This window comes from Bos javanicus, chromosome 15 (genome assembly GCF_032452875.1).
Source record: "Bos javanicus breed banteng chromosome 15, ARS-OSU_banteng_1.0, whole genome shotgun sequence".
NCBI lineage: Eukaryota > Metazoa > Chordata > Mammalia > Artiodactyla > Bovidae > Bos > Bos javanicus.
In genome coordinates this window covers 1971520-1998091 of record NC_083882.1, presented here as the reverse complement: position 1 = coordinate 1998091, position 26572 = coordinate 1971520, and the positions used below count along the sequence as shown (strand labels likewise).

Sequence of the window (26572 nt, the reverse complement as noted above, 5' to 3'; positions counted from 1 at the left end):
TATTGAGTGCAGCACTTTCACAGCATCGTCTTTTAGGATTTGAAATAGCTCAGCTGGAATTCCATCACCTTCACTAGTTTTTTCATAGTGATGTTTTTTAAGGAGTACGGAAGGAAGAAATTATATGAAACTATATCTGGCATAGAATGAGCTCAAATAAGAATTATACCTTTTTAAAGGCTTAAGCTTACCTTTAAGAAGCATAGGTACCACCTTACCTGCCTCCTGAAAAACCAGTATGCAGGTCAAGAAGCAACAGTTAGAACCAGACATGGAAGAAAGGACTGGTTCCAAATTGGGAAAGGAGTATGTAAAGGCGGTATATTGTCACCTTGCTTATTTAACTTATATGCAGAGGACATCATGTGAAATGTTGGGATTATAGAAGCACAAGATGGAATCACGTTTGCTGGGAGAAATACCAATAACCTCAGATATTCAGATGACACCACCCTTATGGTAGAAAGTGAAGAGGATCTAAAGAGTTTCTTGATGAAAGTGGAAGAGGAGAGTGGAAAAGATGACTTAAAACTCAACATTCAAAAAGTGAAGAACATGGCATCTGGTTCCATCACTTCATGGCAAATTCATGGAGAAACAATGGAAACAATGGCAGACTTTATTTTGGGGGGCTCAAAAATCATTGCATATGGTGACTGCAGCCATGAAATTAAAAGAAGCTTGCTCCTTAGAAGAAAAGGTATGACACACCTAGAGAGCATATTAAAAAGCAGAGACATTACTTTGCCAACAAAGATCTGTATCGTCAAAGCTATGGTTTTTCCAGTAGTCCTGAACTGATTTGAGAGTTGCACCATAAAGAAGGCTGAGAATTGAATATTTGATGCTTTTGAACTGTGGTGTTGGAGAAGACTCTTGAGAGTCCCTTGGACTGCAAGGAGATCCAACCAGTCCATTCTAAAGGAAATCAGTCCTGAATATCATTGGAAGGACTGATGCTGAAGCTGAAGCTCCAATACCCTGACCACCTATGTGAAGACCTGACTCATTGGAAAAGACCCTGATGCTGGGAAAGATTAAGGCCAGAGGAGAATGGAATAACAGAGGATGAGATGGGTAGATGGCATTATTGACTCGATGAACATGAATTTGAGCAAGGTCCTGGAGTTTCTTATGGACAGGGAAGCCTGGTGTGCTGCAGTCCATGTGGTCCCAAAGAGTCAGACAACACTGAGTGACTGAACACCAACAAAAAGGCTTATGCCAAATGCTACAAATAGATTCAAAGTTTCTTTTCCTTTTTTTTTGTTTTGTTTTGTGTTTTTTTGTTGTTGTTTTGTTTTTTTCCCCCCACATTCCACTTCAAAACTGAGAGCTGGAAAAGGCAAGATTCCAAGGCAACATTAACATGAAGAAATATTCTAAAGCCTGGTTTCATGAGTCTTCCCCTTCTTCCTTTACCAAGATATTAAGATCCATACTTCTCCTCTATATGGAGAGAGATCTGGATCAAGAATAGACTAAAGACCATTCCACCCCCTGGAAGGCTGTCTCCCACTAATAAACACTCTTTCTTTAGCAGTCTTAGAGGTACCTTCTCAACCTTCAAGACCCAATTCAAATTGTTTCTTCTCAGGGCATTTTCCCTTGTCTCATCAAGGCAGATTTAACCAAACTTTCCCTTGGGCCAAAACTTTCCCTTGTGTGCAGCAATCATTACAGTTTTATACTAAGTTGCATTTTTTTAATTGAATTTATTTTCCTCTACTAGATTATGAGCTTGAGAGGTCATTCCTTCACCTGGTTTTCATTCAATTCCCCCTCAATCCACTTAATTCCCCTGCCAAGACAGGAAGAGTTAAATAATGCTTTCTCCACTTATAATAATGGGTCTTCAATAAATACTGTTGTAATGTTTATTTCATAACTTATCTTCCACAGTTGAACCCCAAAATGTTATTACTTGTTTAAGAGGAGAGTCAATACAGATGTTCAAAATTAATTCTGTTGAGTGAGTAAAATTAGCAAAGATTTTGGAAATTGTTCTTGACTACAGAGGGTACTAGATTTTGTTTTAGGTTTATCTCATCAAAAATGTCTCCAAAGCAATGTCTTTGGTAGAAGAATTTTGAGAACCTTTTCAAGGTATGATTTGATACTTCATTCAAGCAATATTTTTAAGGAATTTATTCAGTAGAGAGATTTTGAGAGTGCTTACTCAAGGTATGATGTTGTTACTTCATTTCAGGCAATATTTTTAAGGCATGATTTTGTCTTGAGTAAAGAAATTAAAGAGGCTTCCTTGGCAGCTCAGAGATAAAAGACTCTGCCTGCAATGCAGGAGCCACAGGAGATGAGGGTTCTGTTCATGGGTCAGGAAGATCCCCTGGAGAAGGGCATGGCAACCCACTCCAGTATTCTTGCCTGGAGAATCCCATGTATAGAAGAGCCTTGTGGGCTACAGTACATAGAGTTGCAAAGAGTTGAATGTGACTGAAGCAACTTAGCATACACACATGCAAAGTAAGGAAAATTGAATGATTCAGAAATAACCATTCATATTTTTAAATTTCTAAGAATTCATTTTTTAATATAAAAATATTGATGTAGAATCCGTGCCTGCATAAGTTATTTAAGGACATGTTTTTAGTAACCACTCTGAATTTTTTCCCCACTAGGATACTCGATACTTCAAGCTATTATGGAAAAAGCAGGACAAAATGGTTGGCACGTCAGCGCTATATGTGTGGAAAATTTTAGTGATGTCAACTACAGGCAACTTTTAGAAGAACTTGATAGAAGACAAGAGAAGAAATTTGTAATAGACTGTGAAATAGAGAGGCTTCAAAACATATTAGAACAGGTAAGTGCTGGATTTTATGTTGTTATTATTAACCTAGATCTTCTACAAATATGGTTGACCTTTATTGATGGATAAATATGTTGTCTCACCCATTTAGTCAAAGTGTGGAGTCTGGGAGTTTTTGCTCCATGATCTATTTATTTCTAATATTAAGTCATGGGGCTTCCCAGGTAGCTCAGTGGTAAAGAACCCACCTGTCAATGAAAGAGACACAAGAGATGAGGAATCAATCCCTGGTGGGTGGGGGCGGAGGTGGGGGGAGAAGATCTCCTGGAGGATTAAATGGCAACCCACTCCAGTGTTCTTGCCAAAAGAATTCCACGGACAGAGGAGCCTGGCTGGCTACAGTCCATGGGGTCACAAAGAGTTGGACACAACTTAGCGACTGAGCACACACACAAGCAAGACTAAATCATAATTTTTTAACACCAAAGACCGTTTTTGTTCTCAATGTACTTAGAAGCACTATTTCTCATACATTTTTAAGCTGTACAATAGAAAGGACTTTTTGAGACTCAAGAGCTGTTGACCTCCTATTTTCATAAACACTAATTCTAAAGATTATTAGAATATTACAAAATGTGACTCTGTACTTTTTATAACCTTTAGAGAACTAGCTATGTGAGAAATATCCAAATGAATTAATAAAGCAATGAAATAAAACAAAATTAAGTGACATACTGTGATTATTTTCTTCTAAATGTTTTAAGTAAATACATTGCCACTACAGTGAAGATGGTTTTCAAATCTTCTCCTAAGGAAGAATCCCTTAATGAAGACTTTCAGTGCTTGTTGACTTGATTTAAAGCATATAGGAAAAGGTAAAATTGAACTCTGTCATTGCATTAAACGATAGAAAAATATCATCAAATAAGGGATAATACTTGCTCCTAATCCTGCATGTCCTGATAAAACTTTAAAGGCTGTATTTGGCCAAAACTGCAGTGAATGAATGCCATCTAGTGGTTTTATAAATGTTTGCTCATATTTACCTACAATATCTTATGCTTGCTGAACAATATTGTAGCATGTTTCATTTGTTAGTTACATACAGTTCATTTGCATAACCTGATTTGATTTGATTACTATGATTTGATTCATAGTCATAACTTACCAATTTGAAAGTTTATTTATAAGAACAATTTAAGTACTCAACTCTACAAATCAAAACCAAGACATATTTCAGAGATTTCTCCTTAATATCCAGGGACACTAAACTAGATGCCATAAGTTTCTTTATTCAACAGTAATTAGCATTTGTAAAAGTCAAAAGCAAAAAAGCATGTAGAATTTCTTGTAAAGTTCTTTGAAGCCAGACTATACTGTAAGAAAAAAAATGACAGTATTCTCCACCCGTTACCCTTTTATAGAAGAAAGTTAAAGTGATGTCGCTCAGTCGTGTCCGATTCTTTGTGACCCCACGGACTGTAGCCTACTACGCTCCTCCATCCATGGGATTTTCCAGACAAGAGTACTGGAGTGAGTTGCCATTTCCTTCTCCAGGGAATCTTCCAGACGCAGGGATCGAACCCAGGTCTCCCTCACTGTAGGCAGACGCTTTACCGTCTGAGATACCAGGGAAGTCCTTTATAGAAGAAGGGGTGAAAAAACAACAGTTGATTGATGAATTGCTATTATTCTATTAGAAAATGTTAATTGTAACCTGTATATCACTCAGGTTTATTCCTCAGGGAGTCCAAGAAATCATTAAGGTTGTAATTACATAAAGTATATGAAACTTTTAGTGTGCATTTATGGAATCCAGGAAAGAAGGTTACCTTCTCTCTTGAGCAAGACCTAGTCACTTCAGCTCAAACTCCCATTTCTTCCTTCTCCCACTCCACTCCTATGCTGAGAGTTTGAGTTGTTTGACATGAATAACTGAAACTTTGTAAATAACTCTTCACAAATCCTACAGGACAGTCAATTGTAAGAACTTCAGGGATTACCAACTTCCTGTCAGTTGGTGAGTAAGGCTCAAACCCTCTATTTGCTAAAAGACTTGTGCTATGAAAGACCACCTCTGGAGAAGGCAAGTGAGTGCCTAGAACACACTGACCCATTTCAGAGGTTTAGCAGGTTTCTAAGAAGAAAATCAGCACACCCAGGGGTATGGATAATTGTTGAATAAATAAAATTAAATAAACTCTTGCTAAGGAAACCAGGCATCTTATTTTTGTCACAGTTTCAAAGAAATTAATTTTTCCAGGTTTATTGAGATATGATTAACATACAAGAGAAATACATTATACTTAGATATACAAGTATACTGTGAAATGGTTACCACGGTAGGGTTAGCTAGCACCTCCATCGTGTGCTGTAACCTGTCACTCAGTCGTGTCTGACTCTGTGACTCCGTGGACTGCAGCCCACCAGGCTCCTCTGTCCATAGGATTTTCCAGGCAAGAATACTGGAGTGGATTGCCATTTCCTCCTCCAGCACTTCACATAATGACTTTTTCTTCTTGCATACCTTTGATGACTACACAAACTGTACTTTTTTTTTTTTTTTTCCTTAAGAGTGGGAACACTTAAGATCTATTTTTTTTAGCAACTTCTGAGTATATGATACAGTGTTGTTAACTATAATCACCAAGCTGTACATCAGACACCCAAAACTTAGAAAAGTTGAGTGTTTACCATTATCAACTCTATTTTAATTATTCCAGAATTCTAAGAGTTTTGTTTACCATGAATGCACAGTAATAATGAGACTTTAACAAATCTTTGTCTCTAAAATATCACTCAAATATAAATCTCATAATTTGTAACAAAGTCCACTCTAGTGTAAGAATACATTATATGTTCTTAATTGTCCTATAAGATTTCTCCTCAAGAAAAGCTCTTCCTACCCTGAACATTTTTTCACTGTCTATATTTTAATTCCTGTAGCTCTAAGCAAAATCACTTTTAATGTTTCTTGATTTCATTTCTGATTCATCTAAAAACAAAAGCTAAACCAAACTTTGTCAGGAATTTGTACATGCACTTCAATAACTCTGTTTCAACATCTTATTTAATAAAATAATAGAAAAAAGTTTCAGAGAATCAAAGCATTTTTTTACAAAGTAAAATGATAAATAATCTTGATCAAAAAAATGTCTCTGAGTTTTTTCTATTAAAATATAAATGATTTTAAAGTATACAACATAAAGTCAATATTTTCATAGATTATATTCCATTTAGAGTTATTATAAAATATCAGCTATATACCCTGCACTGTATAACATATCTTTGAATCTTACTTACTCTATGCATAGTAAATTGTACCATTTAATCCCCTACTCCTATCTTGTCGCTCACCTATTTTCTCTTCCTGTTGGTAATCATTAGTTATTTCTCTATGTTTGTGAGTCTGTTTCTGTTTTGTTATGTCAATTTCTTTAATTTATTTCTTAAATTCAACATATAAGTGATTATAAACAGTATTTGTCTTTCTTTGTCTGATTTATTTCACTAAGTAAAATACCATCCAGTTCTATCCATGGCAATTTTCTGTTTCTTTATGATTGAGTAATATTTCATGATATACCACATCTTCTTTATCCATTATCCATTTTCCGTTATCCATTTTTATCCATTTATCCACTTAGATTACTTCTTTACCTTGGGTATTGTAAATAATGCAACTGTGAACTTTGAGGTGTATATATCTTTTAAATTAGTTTTTTTTTTTTTTTTGAATGTATACCCAGGAGTGGGATTCCTAAACAATATAGTAGTTCTATCTTTTTATTTTTTAAAGGAACTTTCATATTTGTTTCCATAGTGGCAGCACCAGTTAACATCCCCTCTAACAATGTAGTAGTGTTCCCTTTTCTTCATATCCTTGCCTACATTTGTTATTTGTGGGCTTTTGACAACAATGGTCATTCTGACAGTTGTGAGGTACTATGTTATTATAGTTTTTGATTTGCATTTCGCTAACATAGTGGTGTTGAGCATCTTTTCATGTGACTGTTGGCCATCTCCATCACAAAAGAAACAATGTTAATTCAGGCCTTCTGCCAATGTTTTAATCAGATTTTTTTTATCTTAAATTCTATGTGCTGTTTAATATTTGGAATATTAATCCTTTATCACTCATATCCTTTGTTAGTAATTGTTCTCATTAAGTTGTCTTTCTGTCTTGTCAATGGTTTCCTTTATTATGAAAAAGCTTTTTAAGTTTGATAAGGTACCATTTGTTTACTTTTGTTTGTTTCCTTTGTCTGAAAAGAATGGTCCAAACTATATTGCTATGACTTATGTCAAAGATGGTGTTCTGAACATTTTCTTCTAAGAGGTTTATGGTTTCCAGCCTTTAATACTTTCCAGTCTTTAACACTTTATTTGTGTATAAGGTCTGACAAAATGTTCTAATTTCATTCTTTTACATATAACTGTCCAATTTTCCCAGCATGACTTGGTAAAAAGACTGTCCTTTCTCCATTATATATTCTTGTCTCTTTATTGTAGCTTAATTGACCATAGGTACATGGGTTTGTTTCTGGGGTCTTTAGTCTGTTCCATTGATCTGTTTGTCTTTTTGGTGCCAGTACCATACTGTTTTGATGACTGTAGCTGTTTAGTATAATAATGTCAGGGAGTGTGATTACCTCCTGTTTTATTCTTTTTTCTCAAGATTGTTTCAGCTATTCAGGATCTTTTTTGGTTCCATATACATTTTGGGATTATTTGCTCTAGTTCTGCGAAAAATATCACTGTATTTTGGTAGGAATTGCATTAAATCTGTATTAAAGCGCTAGGATGGTCATAAAAAAACTAGCCAGAATCCCAGAGAGTTTTCAATCTGCTTCCTTCCCATTTTCCCAAAAACAAGTGGATGTGTGTGCATTCTTCAAAAGTAAAATCTCAGTTTCTTACAGTCCCGTCTTCAAACCAGCTAAAGTGATGTGTCTTCTCAATGTGAGACCCCAGGAATGAGGTGTTCAATATGTAGTTCAAACTCTGATTTCTTTGCCTCCTTTCTTACCTATCTTTGTGTGGGTCTTTCTTACAGTCTTGCTTGTGGAAGAGCTGCCTGCCAGTTTCCAATTTCTTTACAGCTAGAGTTGCTCCACATGCAGATATATTTTTGATGTGTTTGTGGGAGTAAGTGAGCTCAAAGTCCTCCTTCTCTGCCATCTTTTTTTCCCTTCAAAAAAAAAAAAAAAAAAGGCTTTGACAAGTTAGCCCTTTCTTGGATGGAGAAATTAATACAATGAGGATAAGAGAATGTGTTATTAAATGAGGATAAGAGAATGTGTTATTAAATGAGGATAAGAGAATGTGTTATTAAATGAGGATAAGAGAATGTGTTACTAAATTTCTAGAAGGGCACACTTCATATTTTGGTGGCAGCCCTCAATAATTACTTCTGTGACATTTTAATTTGTACCAACTTTCAAAAACATGATGGAAATAGCTCACAATTTATTTTCAAAATACATTAATAAACAACTGTTTTGAGAAGCATTTTATCTTCTGTATATGTTTTCCAAATTATTTTTATGCTATGAAATAATTAGTTCTCATAAATGTCTGATAGTTAAAATAGCACTTAGCCATATATTCACTCAAATATCTCAAAACATGAATTTCAAAACAAGTATTTGAAAATGAGTTTTAAATATATATTGATTTTTCCACTCTTAAATACACAATAGGGGGAAAAATGAATAAGTATCACTTATTGAATAAGTAAAATGAATATGTATACTGAATAAGTATCACTCACTGGGCTGTAAGAATTATAAAATAGAGAGATTTTATATATTTTATATATAGAGAAATACATAAAAATATTAAAAATATATTAAAAATTCTATAAAAATAGAAATATATTTTAATAAAAACCACCAAGTTAGGTTTATTGTATTGTTAGTGTCATAGTCCAATAAAAAAATTGCATTATTATCTCTCTGAATCCCACAGAAATTTGGTTTACTCATTGGCAAAAAAAAAAAAAATTATGAAAAGAAGCATAAAGCTAAAAATAGTTTTGGGGTATTTGTTGAATTTGTGGTTAATTAATGATAGTTTCAATTTTTACTTAGTATACAATTTTAGACACTAACACTACTCATTATTCATCTTACCTAGTTTCTTTATTAATTGTTTTATGGCATAGTTTAATATGATTATATTATATAGTCATTATATTATATAATATAGGTGCTTACTATAACTCCTTATTGCCAAATTCACACTTAAATTGAAGAAAGTAGGGGAAACTATTAGGCCCTTCTGGTATACAGTGCAAGTGACAAGTAGATTCAAGGGATTAGATCTGATAGAGTGCCTGAAAAACTACGGACAGAGGTAAACAACATTGTACAGGAGGTGGTGATCAAAAACATCCGCAAGAAAAAGAAATGCAAAAAGGCAAAATGGCTGTCTGAGGAAGCCTTACAAATAGCTGCAGAAACAAGAGAAGTGAAAGGCAAAGGAGAAAAGGAAAGACATACCCATCTGAATGCAGATTTCCAAAGACTAACATGGAAAGATGAAAAAGTCTTCCTAAGAGAATGGTGCAGAGAAATAGAGGAAAACAATAGAATGGAAAAGACTAGAGATCTCTTCAAGAAAATTAGAGATACCAAGGGAAAATTTCATGCAAAGATGGGCACAATACCGGACAGAAATAGTATGGACCTAACAGAAGCAGAAGATATTAGGAAGAGGTGGCAAGAATACACCAAAGAACTATACGAAAAAATGACCTTAATGACCCAGATAACCACGATGATGTGATCACTCATGAAGAGCCAGACATCGTGGAGTGTGAAGTCAGGTGGGCCTTAGGAAACATCACTATGAACAAAGCTAGTGGAGGGGATGGAATTCCAGCTGAGCTATTTCAAATCCTAAAAGATGATGCTGTGAAAGTGCTGCACTCAATATGCCAGCAAATTTGGAAAACTCAGCAGTGACCACAGAACTGGAATAGGTGGTTTTCATTACAGTCCCAAAGAAAGGCAATGCCAAAGAATGTTCAAACTACAGCACAATTGCACTCATTTCACATGCTAGCAAAGAAATGCTCAAAATTATCTGAGTCAGGCTTCAACAGTACATGAACCAAGAAATTCCAAATGTTCAAGCTAGATTTAGAAAAGGCAGAGGAGCCAGAGATCAAATTGCTAACATCTGTTGGATCATAGGAAAAGCAAAAACTTCCAGAAAAACATCTACTCCTGCTTTACTGACTACCCCAAAGCCTTTGACTGTGTGGATCACAACAAACTGTGGGAAATTATTAAAGAGATAGGAATACCAGACCACCTTACCTGCCTCCTGAGAAACCTGTATGTAGGTCAAGCAGCAACAGTTAGAAACAGAAATGGAACAGCAGGTTTATTCCAAATTGGGAAAGGACTACATCAAGGCTATATATTATCACCCTGTTTATTTAACTTATATGCAGAGTACATCATGTGAAATGCCAGGCTGGATGAAGCACAAGCTGGAATCAAGGTAGCTTAGAGAAATATAAATAACCTCAGATATGCAGATGACACCACCCTTATGGCAGGAAGAGGAATTAAAGATCCTCTTGATGAAAGTGAAATAGGAGAGTGAAAAAGCTAACTTAAAATTCAGCATTCAAAAAATGAAGATCATGGCACCCAGTCCCATTACTTTATGGCAGATAGATGGGGAAACAATGGAAACAGTGACGGACTTTCTTTTCTTGGGCTCCAAAATCACTGCAGATGGTGATGGCAGCCATGAAATTAAAATACACTTGCTCCTTGGAAAAAAAGCTATGACAAACCTAGAGAGTGTATTTAAAAGCAGAGACATTACTTTTACAACAAAGGTCCATATAGTCAAAGCTATGTATTTTTTTCAGTAATCATGTATGTATGTGAGAACTGGACCGTAAAGAATGCTGAACACTGAAGAATTGATGGTTTTGAATTATGGACTTCAAGCATATCAAACCTAAAGGAGTCAATCCAAAAGGAAATCAGTCCTGAATATTCATTAGAAGGACTGATGCTGAAACTGAAACTCCAATACTTTGGCCATCTGTTCAAAGAGCATGTTTCCAACTCATTAGAAAAGACACTAATGCTGGGAAATATTGAAGGCAGGAGGAGAAGGGGATGACAGAGGACAAAATTGTTGGATGGCATCACCTACTCAACGAGCTTGAGTTTGAGCAAGCTCCAGGAGACGGGGAAGGACAGGGAAGCCTAGAGTGCAGCAGTCCATGGGGTCAACAGAGTCGAACATGACTGAGCGACTGAACAACAGCAATGTAACTTGAAATAAGTGAATTACTTTTATATCAAAAGAAGTGTCCACTATAAATAGGAAACCTTTTCATATATTATTTGATTTCTACACATATCCGTTGATTTTAAATTTTGAACTTAATTACTAGCAAAAATCCCTAATAATTTATCTCATGCCTTACCAATCTTCTTCCTCTCCCTTTGGTCTATTTACTTATATCCATGAAATTATGATATTTACAAAAATGGTGAATGTTTTCACTTTCTGAGACATGGGTAATAAATCCCCAATCATAATTTTTTAAATTAATGTATTTATTTTAATTGGAGGCTAATTACTTTACAACATTGTAGTGTTTTTTGCCATACATTGACATGAATCAGCCATGTGTGTACTTGTGTTCCTCATCCTGAAGCCCCTCCCACCTCCCTGCCCTCCCCATCCCTCAGGGTCATCCCAGTGCACCAGCCCTGAGTTCCCTGTCTCATGCATTAAACCTGGACTGGCGATCTATTTCACATATGATAATATACATGTTTCAATGCTAATCTCTCAAATCAGCCCAACTTGCCTTCTGCCACAGAGTTCAAAAGTCTGTTCTTTACGTCTGTGTCTCTTTTGCTGTCTCGTGTATAGGGTCATCATTACCATCTTTCTAAATTCCATATATTTGCATTAATATACTGTATTGGTGTTTTTCTTTCTGACTTACTTCACTCTATATAATAGGCTCCAGTTTCATCCACCTCATTAGAACTGATTGAAATGCATTCTTTTTAATAGCTGAGTGATATTCCATTGTGTATATGTACCAGAGTTGTCTTATCCATTCATCTGCTGATGGACATCTAGGTTGCTTCCATGTCCTGGCTATTTTAAACAGTGCTGTGATGAACACTGGGGTACATGTGTCTCTTTCAATTCTGATTTCCTCAGTGCGTATGCCCAGCAGTGGGATTGCTGGGTCATATGTCAGTTTTATTTCCAGGTTTATAAGGAATCTCCTCTCTGTTCTCCATTGGAGAAGGAAATGGCAACCCTAAAGAATCCTGTGGACAGAGGAGCCTGGTGGGCTGCTGTCCATAGGGTCGCATAGAGTCAGACACGACTGAAGCAACTTAGCATGCATGCATGAGTTGGAGAAAGAAATGGCAACCCACTCCGTATTCTTGCCTGGAGAATCCCAGAGACGGAGGAGCCTGGTGAGCTGCTGTCTATGGGGTTGCACAAAGTCGGACACGACTGAAGCAACACAGCAGCAGCAGCTCTCTGTTCTCCATGGTGGCTATACTAGTTTCCATTACCACCAACAGTGTAAGAGGGTTCCCTTTTCTCCACACTCTCTCCAGCATTTATTGTGTATAGACTTTTTTTATAGCAGCCATTCTGACCAGCATGAGATGGTATCTCATTGTGATTTTGATCTGCATTTCTCTGATAATGAGTGGTGTTGAGCATCTTTTCATTCGTTTGTTTTTGTTAGCAATCTGTATGCCTTCTTTGGAGAAATGTCTGTTTAGTTCTTTGACCCATTTTTTGATTGCGTCATTTATTTTTCTGGTATTGAGCTGCAGGAGCTGCTTGTATACTTTTGAGATTAATTCTTTGTCCGTTGCTTCATTTGCTATTATTTTCTCTCATTCTGAAGGCTGTCTTTTCACCTTGCTTATAGTTTCCTTCTTTGTACAAAACCTTTTAAGTTTAAGTGGGTCCCATTTGTTTATTTTTGCTTTTATTTCCACTACTCTGAGAGGTAGGTCATAGAGGATCTTGCTGTGATTTATGTCAGAGAGTGTTTTGCCTATGTTCTCTTCTAGGAGTTTTATGGTTTCTGAGCTTACATTTAGATTTTTAATCCATTTTGAGTTTATTTTTGTGTATGGTCTAAGAAAGTGTTCTAGTTTCATTCTTTTACAAGTGGTTGACCAGTTTTCCCAGCACCACTTGTTAAAGAGATTGTCTTTTCTCCATTGTATATTATTGCTTCCTTTGTCAAAGATAAGGTGTCCATAGGTGCGTAGATTTATCTCTGGGCTTTCTATTTCATTCCATTGATCTATATTTCTGTCTTTGTGCCAGTACCATATTATCTTGATGACTGTAGCTTTGTAGTATAGTCTGAAGTCAGGCAGGTTGATTCCTCCAGTTCCATTCTTCTTTCAAAAGATTGCTTTGGCTATTCGAGGATTTTGGACTTCCATACAAATTGTGAAATTATGTGTTCTAGTTCTCTAAAAAAAAAAAAAATAGCTTTGGTAGTTTGACAGGGATTGCATTGAAACCATAGATTGCTTTGGGCAGTATACTCATTTTCACTATATTGATTCTTCCTATCCATGAACATGGTATATTTCTCAATCTATTACTGTCATTTTTTATTTTTTTCAATGTTTTACAGTTTTCTATATATAAGTTTTTTTTTGTTTCTTTAGGTAGATATATTCCTAAGTATTTTATTCTTTTTGTTGCAATGATGAATGGAGTTGTTTCTTTAATTTCTCTTTCTATTTTCTCATTGTTAGTGTATAGGAATGCAAAGGATTTCTCTGTGATAATTTTATATCCTTCAGCTTTACTATATTTATTGATTAGCTCTAGTAATTTTCTGGTGGAGTCTTTAGGGTTTTCTATGTAGAGGATCTTGTCATCTGCAAACAGTGAGAGGTTTACTTCTTCTTTTCCAATCTGGATTCCTTTTATTTCTTTGTCTGCTCTGATTGCTGTGGCCAAAACTTGCAAAACTATTTTGAATAATAGTGGTGAGAGTGGGCACCCTTGTCGTGTTCCTGACTTTAGGGGAAATGCTTTCAATTTTTCACCATTGAGGATGTGGGTTTATCATACATGGCTTTTATTATGTTGAGGTATGTTCCTTCTATTCCTGCTTTCTGGAGGTTTTTATCATAAATGGATGTTGAATTTTGTCAAAGGCTTTCTCTGCTTCTATTGAGATAATCATATGGTTTTTATCTTTCAATTTGTTAATGTGGGATATCACATTGATCGATTTGTGGATATTAAAGAATCCTTGCATCCCTGGGATAAAGCCCACTTGGTCATGGTGTATGATCTTTTTAATATGTTGTTGGATTCTGTTTGCTAGGATTTTGTTAAGGATTTTTGCATATGTGTTCATCAGTGATATTGGCCTGTACTTTTCTTTTTTGTGGCATCTTTGTCTGGTTTTGGTATTAGGGTGATGGTGGCCTCATAGAATGAGTTTAGAAGCTTACATTCCTCTGCAAATTTCTGAAAGAGCTTTGGTAGGATAGGTGTTAGCTCCTCTCTAAATTTTCGGTAGAATTCAGCTGTGAAGACGTATGGTCCTGGGCTGTTTCTTGTTGGAAGATTTCTGATTACAATTTTGATTTCCATGCTTCTGATGGGTCTGTTAAGATCTTCTATTTCTTTTTTTTTTTAATTAATTTTATTTTATTTTTAAACTTTACATAATTGTATTAGTTTTGCCAAATATCAAAATGAGTCCACCACAGGTATACATGTGTTCCCCATCCTGAACCCTCCTCCCTCCTCCCTCCCCATAACATCCCTCTTCTTGGTTCAGCTTTGGAAAGTTATACTCTTCTAAGAATCCATCCATTTCTTCCAAGTTGTCCATTTTATTTTCATATAGTTGCTCAGATCAGATCAGATCAGATCAGTCGCTCAGTCATGTCCGACTCTTTGCGACCCCATGAATCCCAGCACACCAGGCCTCCTTGTCCATCACCAACTCCTGGAGTTCACTCAAACTCATGTCCATCGAGTCAGCAAGGCCATCCAGCCATCTCATCCTCTGTCGTCCCCTTCTCCTCCTGCCTCCAATCCCTCCCAGCATCAGAGTCTTTTCCAATGAGTCAACTCTTTGCATGAGGTAGCCAAAGTACTGGAGTTTCAGCTTTAGCATCATTCCTTCCAAAGAAATCCCAGGGCTGATCTCCTTTAGAATGGACTGGTTGGATCTCCTTGCAGTCCAAGGGACTCTCAAGAGTCTTCTCCAACACCACACTTCAAAAGCATCAATTCTTTGGCGCTCAGCCTTCTTCACAGTCCAACTCTCACATCCATACATGACCATTGGAAAAACCATAGCCCTGACTAGACGAACCTTTGTTGGCAAAGTAATGTCTCTGCTTTTGAATATGCTATCTAGGTTGGTCATAACTTTCCTTCCAAGGAGTAAGCGTCTTTTAATTTCATGGCTGCAGTCAACATCTGCAGTGATTTTAGAGCCCAGAAAAATAAAGTCTGACACTGTTTCCCCTGTTTCCCCATCTATTTCCCATGAAGTGGTGGAACCGGATGCCATGATCTTCGTTTTCTGAATGTTGAGCTTTAAGCCAACTTTTTCACTCTCCACTTTCACTTTCATCAAGAGGCTTTTGAGTTCCTCTTCACTTTCTGCCATAAGAGTGGTGTCATCTGCATATCTGAGGTTATTGATATTTCTCCCGGCAATCTTGATTCCAGCTTGTGCTTCTTCCAGCCCAGCGTTTCTCATGATGTATTCTGCATGTAAGTTAAATAAGCAGGGTGACAATATACAGCCTTGACGTACTCTTTTTCCTTTTAGGAACCAGTCTGTTGTTCCATGTCCAGTTCTAACTGTTGCTTCCTGACCTCCATATACAGTAAACAAAATAGAAGTAAAAATTTCAGAAAAGAGTGAAACAATATAGTGGTGCAATATATTTAAAATGATGAAAGAGTAAAACATGTGACCAAAAATACTCTACTCGATAAGGCTTTCATTCAGGTTTGAAGTAGATATCAATAGTTTTACATCACAGTTTTGGATCACATGTTAGGGCACAAAATAAGCTTCATAAATTTAAGAAGTCACTGACTCGATGGACGTGAGTCTGAGTGAACTCCGGAAGTTGGTGATGGACAGAGAGGCCTGGCATGCTGCAATTCATGGGGTCCCAAAGAGTCGGACCCGACTGAGCGACTGAACTGAACTGAAAGTATATTAAACATATCTTCTAACACAATGCTATGAGACTAGAATTCAATTACAAGAAAAAACTGCAACACACACACACACACTAACTTGTGTAAGCTAAAAATATGCTACTAAACAACAAATGCATCACTGAGTCAACGAAAGAAGAAATAAAACACATCCAGAGACAAAAAAAAAAAAAGAAAGAAAAAGAATGAAAACACGACCCAAAACCTAAGGAGCAAAAGTAATGCTAAGAGGGAAACTTATAGTAATGAAAACCTATCACAAAGAAAAATCTCAAATAAACTACCTAATCTTACACCTAAGGGAACTAGAAAAAAAAGAACAACTAAATACAAAGATAGTGAGAAAGAAGAAATCACACATAAAGATCAGAATAGAAATAAAGGAGAAACAAACAAACAAAAAGTACAATAGCAAAGATCAATGAAAATAGAAGGTGGTTCTTTGAAGAGATAAACAAGCTGATAAAACTTTAGTGAGATTCATCAAGGAAAAAGATAGTGGGTCAAAAGTCAATAAAATCACACACGGAAAAGAGGAACTTTTTGAACACCACAGAAATACAAAGGATCATAAGAGATTCCCACAAGCAAATATACATCAATAAAATGCACAACCTAGAAGAAATGCACAAATTCCTAAAAATGTACAATCTCCCAAGACTGAACCAAGGAAAAATAGAAAATATAAGAATACCAATTACCAGTAATTAAATTAAATCAGTAATTTTTCAAAAATTGCCAACCACCAAAAGTCCAGGAGCAGATGACTCCTCCAAACATTTAGAGAAGAGGTAATACTTCTCCTTCTCAAACTTTCTTTAAAAAATTGCAGAGGAAATGCTTCTGAACTCACTCAGCAAAGTCAGCATCACCCTGATACTAACCAGACAAAAATATCACACGAAAAAGGGAATTACAATATTCCTGATGAATATAGATGCAAAACTTCTCAAAGACAAATGATGCAATGGTACATTAAAAGTATTATACACTATGACGATGTAGGGCTTTTCCCAAGGATTCAAAGATGGCTCAACATCCACAATTCAATCAATTTGATACACCTATTAACAAAACAAAGGATAAAAATCATATGTTAAGCTCAATAGATGCAGAAAAAGCTTGTGACATTTATGATAAAAACTCTCAATAAAGTTAGTATAGAGGGAATATACCTCTACTTAATAAGACCATAGCTGGCAAGCCATTAGCTAATTTCATACTCAAGGGTGAAAAGCTCAAAGCTCTTCCTCTAAAATCAGAAACGAGTCAAGGATGCACACTCTCACCATTTTTATTTAACATAGCATAAGAAGTTCTACCACAATAGTCAGACAAGAAAAATAAAACAAATCGAAATAAGAAAGGAAGAGTAAAACTGTTACTCTTTGCCAATGGCATGATTATAAATAGAAAACCTAAAATACACCACCAAAAAACTCCTAGAACTCATCAAAGAATTGAGTAAAGTTGCAGGGTATGAAGTTAATATATGGAAATCTGTTACATTTCTATATACTAACAATGAACTATCAGAAAGAGAAATTAAGAAAACAAGTTATAGGACAATGAATAAAATACCTAGAAACAAATCTAATAAGGTGATAAAGACCCATACTCTGACAACTTTAAAACACTGATGAAACAAATTGAAGATGGCACAAATAAACTGAAAATATATGGTGTTCATGGATTGGAAGATTTAATGTTATTAAAATGTTCATACTACTCAAAGCAATCTACGGATTGAAAGTAATCTCTATGGAACTGTTAATATTTAATGGAAGCAACACAAGCAGTGAAATGTGTTCACTAAAACCTGTTTGTAAGGCCTTCCTCATAAACTGCAGAACATCAGAACATGAGCATTTTTTACTCACTGGATTCTGCTGCTTCACACAACTCAAATAGGTCCAACCACACTCTTTAATAAAAATATGTCAAGGGTGTGCTTGCGGTTCAGAAAATGGGGTGTCTCATTTGCCCACTAGAATGTACAGTTCATGGAATGGGAACCTGCCTGGCGCATCACACAATATTCCCTCAATAAATACGGGAGTAGCCTTTTCCACCAAAAAAAAAGTAATCCCTATAAAAATGCCTAGTATGCACAGAACTAGAACAAACAATGCTAAAAGTTGTATGGAACTACAAAAGATCCTGAATAGCCAAAGCAATCTTAAGAAAAAATAACGCTGAAAGGATCATGCTCCCACACTTCCAACTATTACACAAAGATATGGTTAATCAAACTATATGATAGTGACACATAAAACTAAAAATCTTGTAGAGTGATGGAAGCTATCAATAAAATGAAAAGGCAACTACTGAATGGGAGAACATATTTGCAAAGCACAAATTTATTAAAGGATTAATATGCAAAGAATATAAAGAAATCATACAACTCAATTCATTCAGTTCAGTACCTCAGTTGTGTCTGATTCTCTGCGGCCCTATGGACTCCAGCACCTATGGACTCCACCCTTACCTGTCCATCATCAACTACCAGAGCCTACTCAAACACATGTCCATCGTGTCAGTAATACCATCCAATCATCTCATCCTCTGTCATCCCCTTCTGCTCCCACCTTCAATCTTTCCCAGAATCAGGGTCTTTTCAAATGAGTCACTTCTCATCAGGTGGCCAAATTATTGCAGTTTCAGTTTCAGCATCAGTCCTTCCAATGAACACTCAGGAATGATTTCCTTTAGGATGGACTGGTTGGATCACCGTGCTGTCCAAGGGACTCTCAAAAGTCTTTTCCAACACCACAGTTCAAAAGTATCAATTCTTCAGCACTCAATTTTCTTTATAGTCCTACTCTCATATCCATACATGACTACTGGAAAAACCATAGCTTTGACTAGACAGACCTTGTAGGCAAAGTAATGTCTCTGCTTTTTAATATACTGTCTAGGTTGGTCATAGTTTTTCTCCCAAGGAGCAAGCATCTTTTCATTTCATGGCTGAAGTCACCATCTGCAGTGATTTTGGAGCCCCCCAAAAATAAAGTCTGTCACTGTTTCCACTGTTTCCCCATCTGTTTACCATGAAGTGACAGGACCAGATACCATGATCTTAGTTTTCTGAATGTTGAGCTTTAAGCCAACTTTTTCACTCTCCTCTTTCACTTTCATCAAGAGGCTCTTTAGAACTTCACTTTCTGCACTAAGGGTGGTGTCATCTGCATATCTGAGGTTATATATACTTCTCCCTGAAATCTTGATTTCAGCCTGTGCTTCATTCAGTCCAGCATTTCTCATGATGTACTCTGCATATAAGTTAAATAAGCAGAATGAAAATATACAGCTTTGACATACTCCTTTCACAATTTGGAACCAATCTGTTGTTTGATGTCCAGTTCTACTGTTGCTTCTTGACTTGCATACAGATTTCTCAAGAGGCAGGTCAGGTGGTCTGGTGTCCCCATCTCTTGAAAAATTTTCCATAGTTTGTTGTGATCCACACAGTCAAAGGATTTGGCATAGTCAATAAAGCAGAAGTTGATTTTTTTCTGGAACTCTCTTGCTTATTTGATGATCCAGTTGATGTTGGAAATTTGATCTCTGGTTCCTCTCCCTTTTCTAAATCCAGCATGAACATTTGGAAGTTCATCTAGTGGTTTTCCCTACTTTCTTCAACTTAAGTCTGAATTTTGCAATAAGGAGTTTATGATCTGAGCCACAGTCAGCTCCCAGTCTTGTTTTTAGTGACTATATAAAGCTTCTCCATCTTTGTCTGCAAAGAGTATAGTCAACCTGATTTTGGTATTGACCATCTGGTGATGTCCATGTGTAGAGTCTCCTCTTGTGTTGTTGGAAGAGGGTGTGTGCTATGACCAGTGTGTTTTCTTGGCAAAGCTCTGTTAGCCTTTGACCTGCTTCGCTTTGTACTGCAAGGCTAAATTTGCCTGCTACTCCAGGTATCTCTCTTGACTTATTCAGTCCCCTATTGTGAAAAGGACATCTTTTTTGGGTGTTAGTTCTAGAAGGTCTTGTAGGTCTTCATAGAACGATTCAACTTCAGCTTCTTCAGCATTACTGGCCAGGGCATAGACTTGGATTACTGTGATATTGAATGGTTTGCCTTGCAAACGAACAGAGATCATTCTGTCATTTTTGAGATTGTGCCCAAGTCTTAATGCGCCCAAGCATTTCAGACTCGTTTGTTGACTATGATGGCTACTCTATTTCTTCTAAGTGATTCTTGCCACAATAGTAGACATAATGTTCATATGAGTTAAATTCACCTATGCCAATTATTTTAGTTTGCTGATTCCTAAGATGTTGATGTTCACTCTTGCCATCTCCTGTTTGACCACTTCCAATTTGCCTTGATTCATAGACCTAATATTCCAGATTCCTGTGAAATATTGCTCTTTACAGCACCAAATTTTACTTCCATCACTGGTCTAATCCACAACTGGGTGTTGTTTTTGCTTTGGCTCTGTCTCTTCATTCTTGCTGGAGTTATTTCTCCACTGATCTTCAGTAGCATATTGGACACCTACCAACTTGGGGAATTCATCTTTCAGTGTCTTATCTTTTTTCCTTTTCATACTGTTCATGGGGTTCTCAAGCAAGATTACTGAAGTGGTTTACAATTCCCTTCTCCAGTAGACCACGTTTTGTCAGAACTCTCCACCATGACCCATCTGTCTTGGGTGGCCCTACATGACAGGGCTCCTAGTTTCATTGAATTATACAATGCTGTGGTCCATATGATGAGATTGATGAGATATGATGAGATTCTGATGGAGAAGGATAAGAGGTTTATGGAAACTTCCTGATGGGAGAGACTAACTGAGGGGAAAACTGGATCTTATTCTGATGGGCAGGGCCATGCTTAGTAAATCTTTAATCCAATTTTCTGTTGATTGGTGGAGCTGTGTTCCCTCCCTGTTGTTCAACCTGAGGCCAAGTTATGGTGGAGGTAATGAAGATAATGGCGACCTCCTCAAAAGGTCCCATGCAGGCACTGCTGCACTCAGGGCCCCACCTGCACTCAGGTGGCCCCTGCAGCAGGCCACCGCCAACCCATGCCTCTGCTGCAGACTCCTGGACACTCCAGAGCAAGTCTGGATCAGTCTCTTGTGGGGTCACTGTTCCTTTCTCCTGGATCCTGGTGCACACAATCTTTGTTTGTGTTCTCCAGGAGTCTGTTTTCTCAGTCCTGTGTGAGTTCTGGCAGTTCTATGATGGGGTTAATGGGGACCTACTCCAAGAGGGCTTATACCATACCCAGGTCAACTTCACCCAGAGCCCAGCCCCTGCAGCAGTCTACTGCTGACCCGTACCTCTGCAGAAGATACTCAAACACAGTTCTGGCTCAGTCTCTGTGTGGTCTCTGGGTCCTGGTGTGCACAAGGTTTGTTTGAGCCCTCTGAGCATCTCTGGTGGGCATGGAGCTTGATTCTAACTGTGATTTCGCCCCACCTACCATCTTGCTGGGTCTTCTCTTTTGCCCTTGAGGTATATTTTTTGGTGGGATCCAACATTCTTCTGTTGATGATTGTTCATCTGCGAGGTGTAATTTTGGAGTTCTCACAGGAGAAGATAAGCAAACGTCATTCTACTCCACCATGGAGCTGTAGATGTAATTACCAAGTCCACAACATGAAGCAATTTCTGTATGACTGCTCCAACATCATTTGGATAACTTCACATTCAAGGGTTCTACATCTTAAAACAATCTCCAGTGGATTCTCTCCCAGGACTGTCCTCAGGGCACAGGGCCAGGATAACCTCCTTCTCTGAAGGGGCTCTGGCTCGGTCACAGCTTTCTGGAGCACAGCCCAGATTCAGACCCACGTCCTCAAAACTCTGCACACAGCTCGGAGATGTGCTGGGACTCTGGACTCCATCCTGCACCCTGATCTGGCTCACCTCAATACAACTCAATATCAAAAAACAAGCAATGTGACTTTTAAAATGGGCAGAGAACATGTATAAACATTCGTACAAAGAAGATATACAAATGGTCAACATATACACAAAAAGATATTTAGCACCATTAAGTACGAGAGAAATTAAGATTACTTAATTTCTTAAATTACTTAAGAAATTAAGTATTGGAGAAGGCAATGGCATCCCACTCCAGTACTCTTGCCTGGAAAATTCCACGGAAGGAGGAGCCTTGTAGGCTGCAGCCCATGGGGTCGCTAGATTTGGACACGACTGAGCAACTTCACTTTGACTTTTCACTTTCATGCATTGGAGAAGGAAACGGCAACACACTCCAGTATTCTTGCCTAGAGAATCCCAGGGATGGGGGAGCCTGGTGGGCTGCCGTCTATGGGGTGGCACAGAGTCGGACACGACTGAAGTGACTTTGCAGCAGCAGCTTAGCAGCAAGTATGAGAGAAATGCAAATTGAACCCCAATAAGATATCATCTGACATCCGTCAGAATGGCTATCATCAAAAGTGTTTGTGAGAATTTGGAAAAAGGGGAACCTTCATGTACTATTGGTGGTCTGTAAATTGGTACAGCCACAATGGAAATGTGTTTAAAGTAATGCTATTTCTCAGTATTTTTCCAAAGAAAACAAAAACACTAATTCAGATAGACATAAGCCCTCCTATATTCATTAGAGTTTTGTTTACAATAAACAAGATACAGAAGTAATTTATTAATAAATGCCAACCAATAGAAAAATGGAAGAAGAAAATGTGGTATGTGTATATTCTGAATGTTCAGTTCAGTTCAGTCGCTCAGTCGTGTCCGACTCTTTGCGACCCCATGAATCGCAGCACACCAGGCCTCCTTGTCCATCACCATCCCCCAGAGTTCACTCAAACTCACATCCATCGAGTCAGTGATGTCATTCACCCATCTCATCCTCTGTCGTCCCCTTTTCCTCCTGCCCCCAATCCCTCCCAGCATCAGAGTCTTTTCCAATGAGTCAACTCTTAGCAAGAGATGGCCAAAGTACTGGAGTTTCAGCTTTAGCATCATTCCTTCCAAAGAAAACCCAGGGCTGATATCCTTTAGAACAGACTGGTTGGATCTTCTTGCAGTACAAGGGACTCTCAAGAGTCTTCTCCAACACCACAGTTCAAAAGCATTAATTCTTCGGCGCTCAACTTTCTTCACAGTCCAACTCTCACATCCATACATGACCACTGGGAAAACCATAGCCTTGACTAGATGGAACTTTTTTGGCAAAGTAATGTCTCTGCTTTTGAATATGCTATCTAGGTTGGTCATAACTTTTCTTCCAAGGAATAAGCATCTTTTAATTTCACGGCTGCAATCACCATCTGTAGTGATTTTGGAGCCCAGAAAAATAAAGTCTGACACTGTTTCCACTCATTCCCCATCTATTTCCCATGAAGTGATGGGACCAGATGCCATGATCTTTGTTTTCTGAATATTGAGCTTTAAGCCAACTTTTTCACTCCCCACTTTCACTTTCATCAAGAGGCTTTTGAGTTCCTCTTCACTTTCTGCCATAAGAGTGGTGTCATCTGCATATCTGAGGTTATTGAGATTTCTCCCAGCAATCTTGATTCTAGCTTGTGCTTCTTCCAGTCCAGGGTTTCTCATGATGTACTCTGCATATAAGTTAAATAAGCAGGTGACAGTATACAGCCTTGACGTACTCCTTTTCCTATTTGGAACCAGTCTGTTGTTCCATGTCCAGTTCTAACTGTTGCTTCCTGACCTGCATATAGGTTTCTCAAGAGGCTCGTCAGGTGGTCTGGTATTCCCATCTCTTTCAGAATTTTCCACAGTTTATTGTGATCCACACAGTCAAAGGTTTTGGCATAGTCAAGAGAGCAGAAATAGATGTTTTTCTGGAACTCTCTTGCTTTTTCAATGATCCAGTGGATGTTGGCAATTTGATCTCTGGTTCTTCTGCCTTTTCTAAAACCAGCTTGAACATCAGGAAGTTCATGGTTCACATATTGCTGAAGCCTGGCTTGGAGAATTTTAAGCATTACTTTACTAGCATGTGAGATGAGTGCAATTGTGCAGTAGTTTGAGCATTCTTTGGCATTGCCTTTCTTTGGGATTGGAATGAAAACTGACCTTTTACAGTCCTGTGGCCACTGCTGAGTTTTCCAAATTTGCTGGCATATTGAGTGCAGCACTTTCACAGCATCATCTTTCAGTATTTGGAATAGCTCAACTGGAATTCCATCACCTCCACTAGATTTGTTTGTAGTGATGCTTTCTAAGGCCCATTTGACTTCACATTCCAGGATGTCTGGCTCTAGGTGAGTTATCATACCATCGTGATTATCTTGATTCTGAAGATCTTTTTTGTACAGTTCTTCTGTGTATTTTTGCCACCTCTTCTTAATATCTTCTGCTTCTGTTAGGTCCATCCAGACATAGAAAAAAGAATGAAAACTCAAATGGTTTTATGAAACTCAAATGGTCCTGTACATTTTATGCTAATTGAAATTAAGTCAGACAAAGAAAGACAAATAATTTATGATTACACATGTAGAATCAAACAACAGCAAACAAACAAAACAACAGAAGCAGACTTTAGATATAAAGAGCAAATAGGTAGTTTCTAGAGGGCTAGGGTTGAGAGATGAAGGATGACTGTGAGATTTAACCATGATGTTCAGTTGCTCAGTCATGTCCAACTCCTTGCAACCCCATGGACTGCAGCATGCCAGGCTTCCCTGGCCTTTACTATCTCCTAGAGTTTGCTCAAACTCATCTCCACTGAGTCAGTGATGCCATCCAACTATCGTATCCTCTGTTGCCCTCTACTCCTCCTGCAGTCAATCTTTCCCACCATCAAGGTCTTTTCCAATGAGTTAGCTCTTCACATCATGTGGCCAAAGTATTGGAGCTTAAGCATGAGTCCTTCCAATGAATATTGAGGGTTGATGTCCTTTCGGATTGACTGATTTGATCTCCTTTAAGTCCGAGGGACTCTCAAGAGTCCTCTTCAGCACCACAGTTTGAAAGCATCAATTCTCCAGTTCTCAGACTTCTTTGTGGTCCAACTCTCACATTCATACATGACTACTGAAAAAAACATAGCTTTGACTAGATGGACCTTTGTTGGCAAAGTCATGTCTCTGCTTTCTAATACTCTGTCTACATTTATCATAGCTTTCCTTTCAAGGAAGAAGCATCTTTTAATTTCGTAGCTGCAGTCAGTGTCTGCAGTGATTTTGGAGCCTAAGAAAATAAAGTCTGTCACTGTTTCCACTTTTTCCCCATCTATTAGCCATGAAGATATGGGACCAGATGCTATGATCTTCATTTTTTGAATGCTGTTTTAAGCCAGCTTTTCACTCTCCTCTTTCACCTTCATCAAGAGGCTCTTTAGTTCCTCTTCACTTTCTGCCATTAGGGTGGTGTCATCTGCATATCTGAGGTTATTGATATTTCTCCCAGCAATCTTGATTCCAGCTTGAGATTCATCCAGCCTGACATTTCACATGATGTAATCAGCATATAAGTTAAGTAAGCAGGGTGACAATATACAGCCTTGACATACTCCTTTCCCAATTTTGAAGCAGTTCATTGTTCCATGTCTGGTTCATTTTTAATGTATTTTACTGTCAATTCATTAAGTTGTACACCTGTCAGTCAGTTTGGTCTCTCAGTCGTGTCTGATTATTTGCAACCCCATGGACTGCAGCACGCCAGGCCTCCCTATCCATCACAATTCCCAGAGCCTACTCAAACTCATGTCCATTGAGTCGGTGATGCCATCCAACCATCTCATCCTCTGTCGTCCCCTTCTTCTCCCACCTTCAATCTTTCCCCGCATCAGGGTCTTTTTCCAGGGAGTTGGTTCTTCACATCAGGTGACCAAAGTATTAGAGTTTCAGCTTCAGCATCAGTCCTTCCAATGAATATTCAGGACTGATTTCCTTTAGGATTGATTGGGTGGATATCCTTGCTGTCCAAGGGACTCTCAAGAGTCTTCTCCAACACCACAATTCAAAAGCATCAGGTCTTCAGCACTCAGCTTTCTTGGACACCTGAAATCAATGTAATACTGTACATACATTATACTTCAATTTCAAAGAAAAAAATTTTAATCTACCCCTTGAAGAAATTCCCATGGAAACAAAACTAAAGAACCCAAGCAAATACTACAGCAGAATATGGAAAAATATAGTAAAGATGAAAGCAAATTGCTGAAAAATGAGCCATAATCCACTGGGAAGAAAAACTGGGAAATAACATTCAAGGCACAAGAAATATGCCAGAGCAGAGCACCGGGAAGGACCTGCATGTATAGGGAAGCAAATGAGTGTGTTTGGAGCATCAGGGAAATGAGAAGATGATCAAGGCAAATTGGATACAGATTACAAAGGACACATAGGGTTTGCTAAGTAGATTTTTTTTAACTTTTTTCTTTTATGTATATATTTTTGATAAAATATTAGGGCTTCCCTGGTGGCTCAGATGGTAAAGAACCTGCCTTCAATGCAGGAGACCCAGGTCCAGTCTCCATGTCAGGAAGATCCCCTGGAGAAGGAAATGGCTACCCAATCCTGCATATACAAAAGTTGGATGATTATTTGATAATACATACACAGGGCAAAGATTACTGAAGTGAAG

The 26572-nt window shown here is 37.7% G+C and overlaps 1 protein-coding gene across 10 annotated transcripts in view; it reads left to right on the top strand.

Annotated features, from left to right (window-relative positions):
* Nucleotides 1–26572, top strand: part of GRIA4 (glutamate ionotropic receptor AMPA type subunit 4) — a 680382-nt gene that overhangs the window by 493699 nt on the left and 160111 nt on the right. For all 10 annotated transcript variants that reach the window (XM_061440066.1, XM_061440062.1, XM_061440061.1 and 7 more), the window contains exon 5: nt 2640–2824. In XM_061440066.1, the coding sequence (XP_061296050.1) occupies nt 2640–2824 (185 nt within the window). The remainder of the gene's footprint in view (nt 1–2639; nt 2825–26572) is intronic.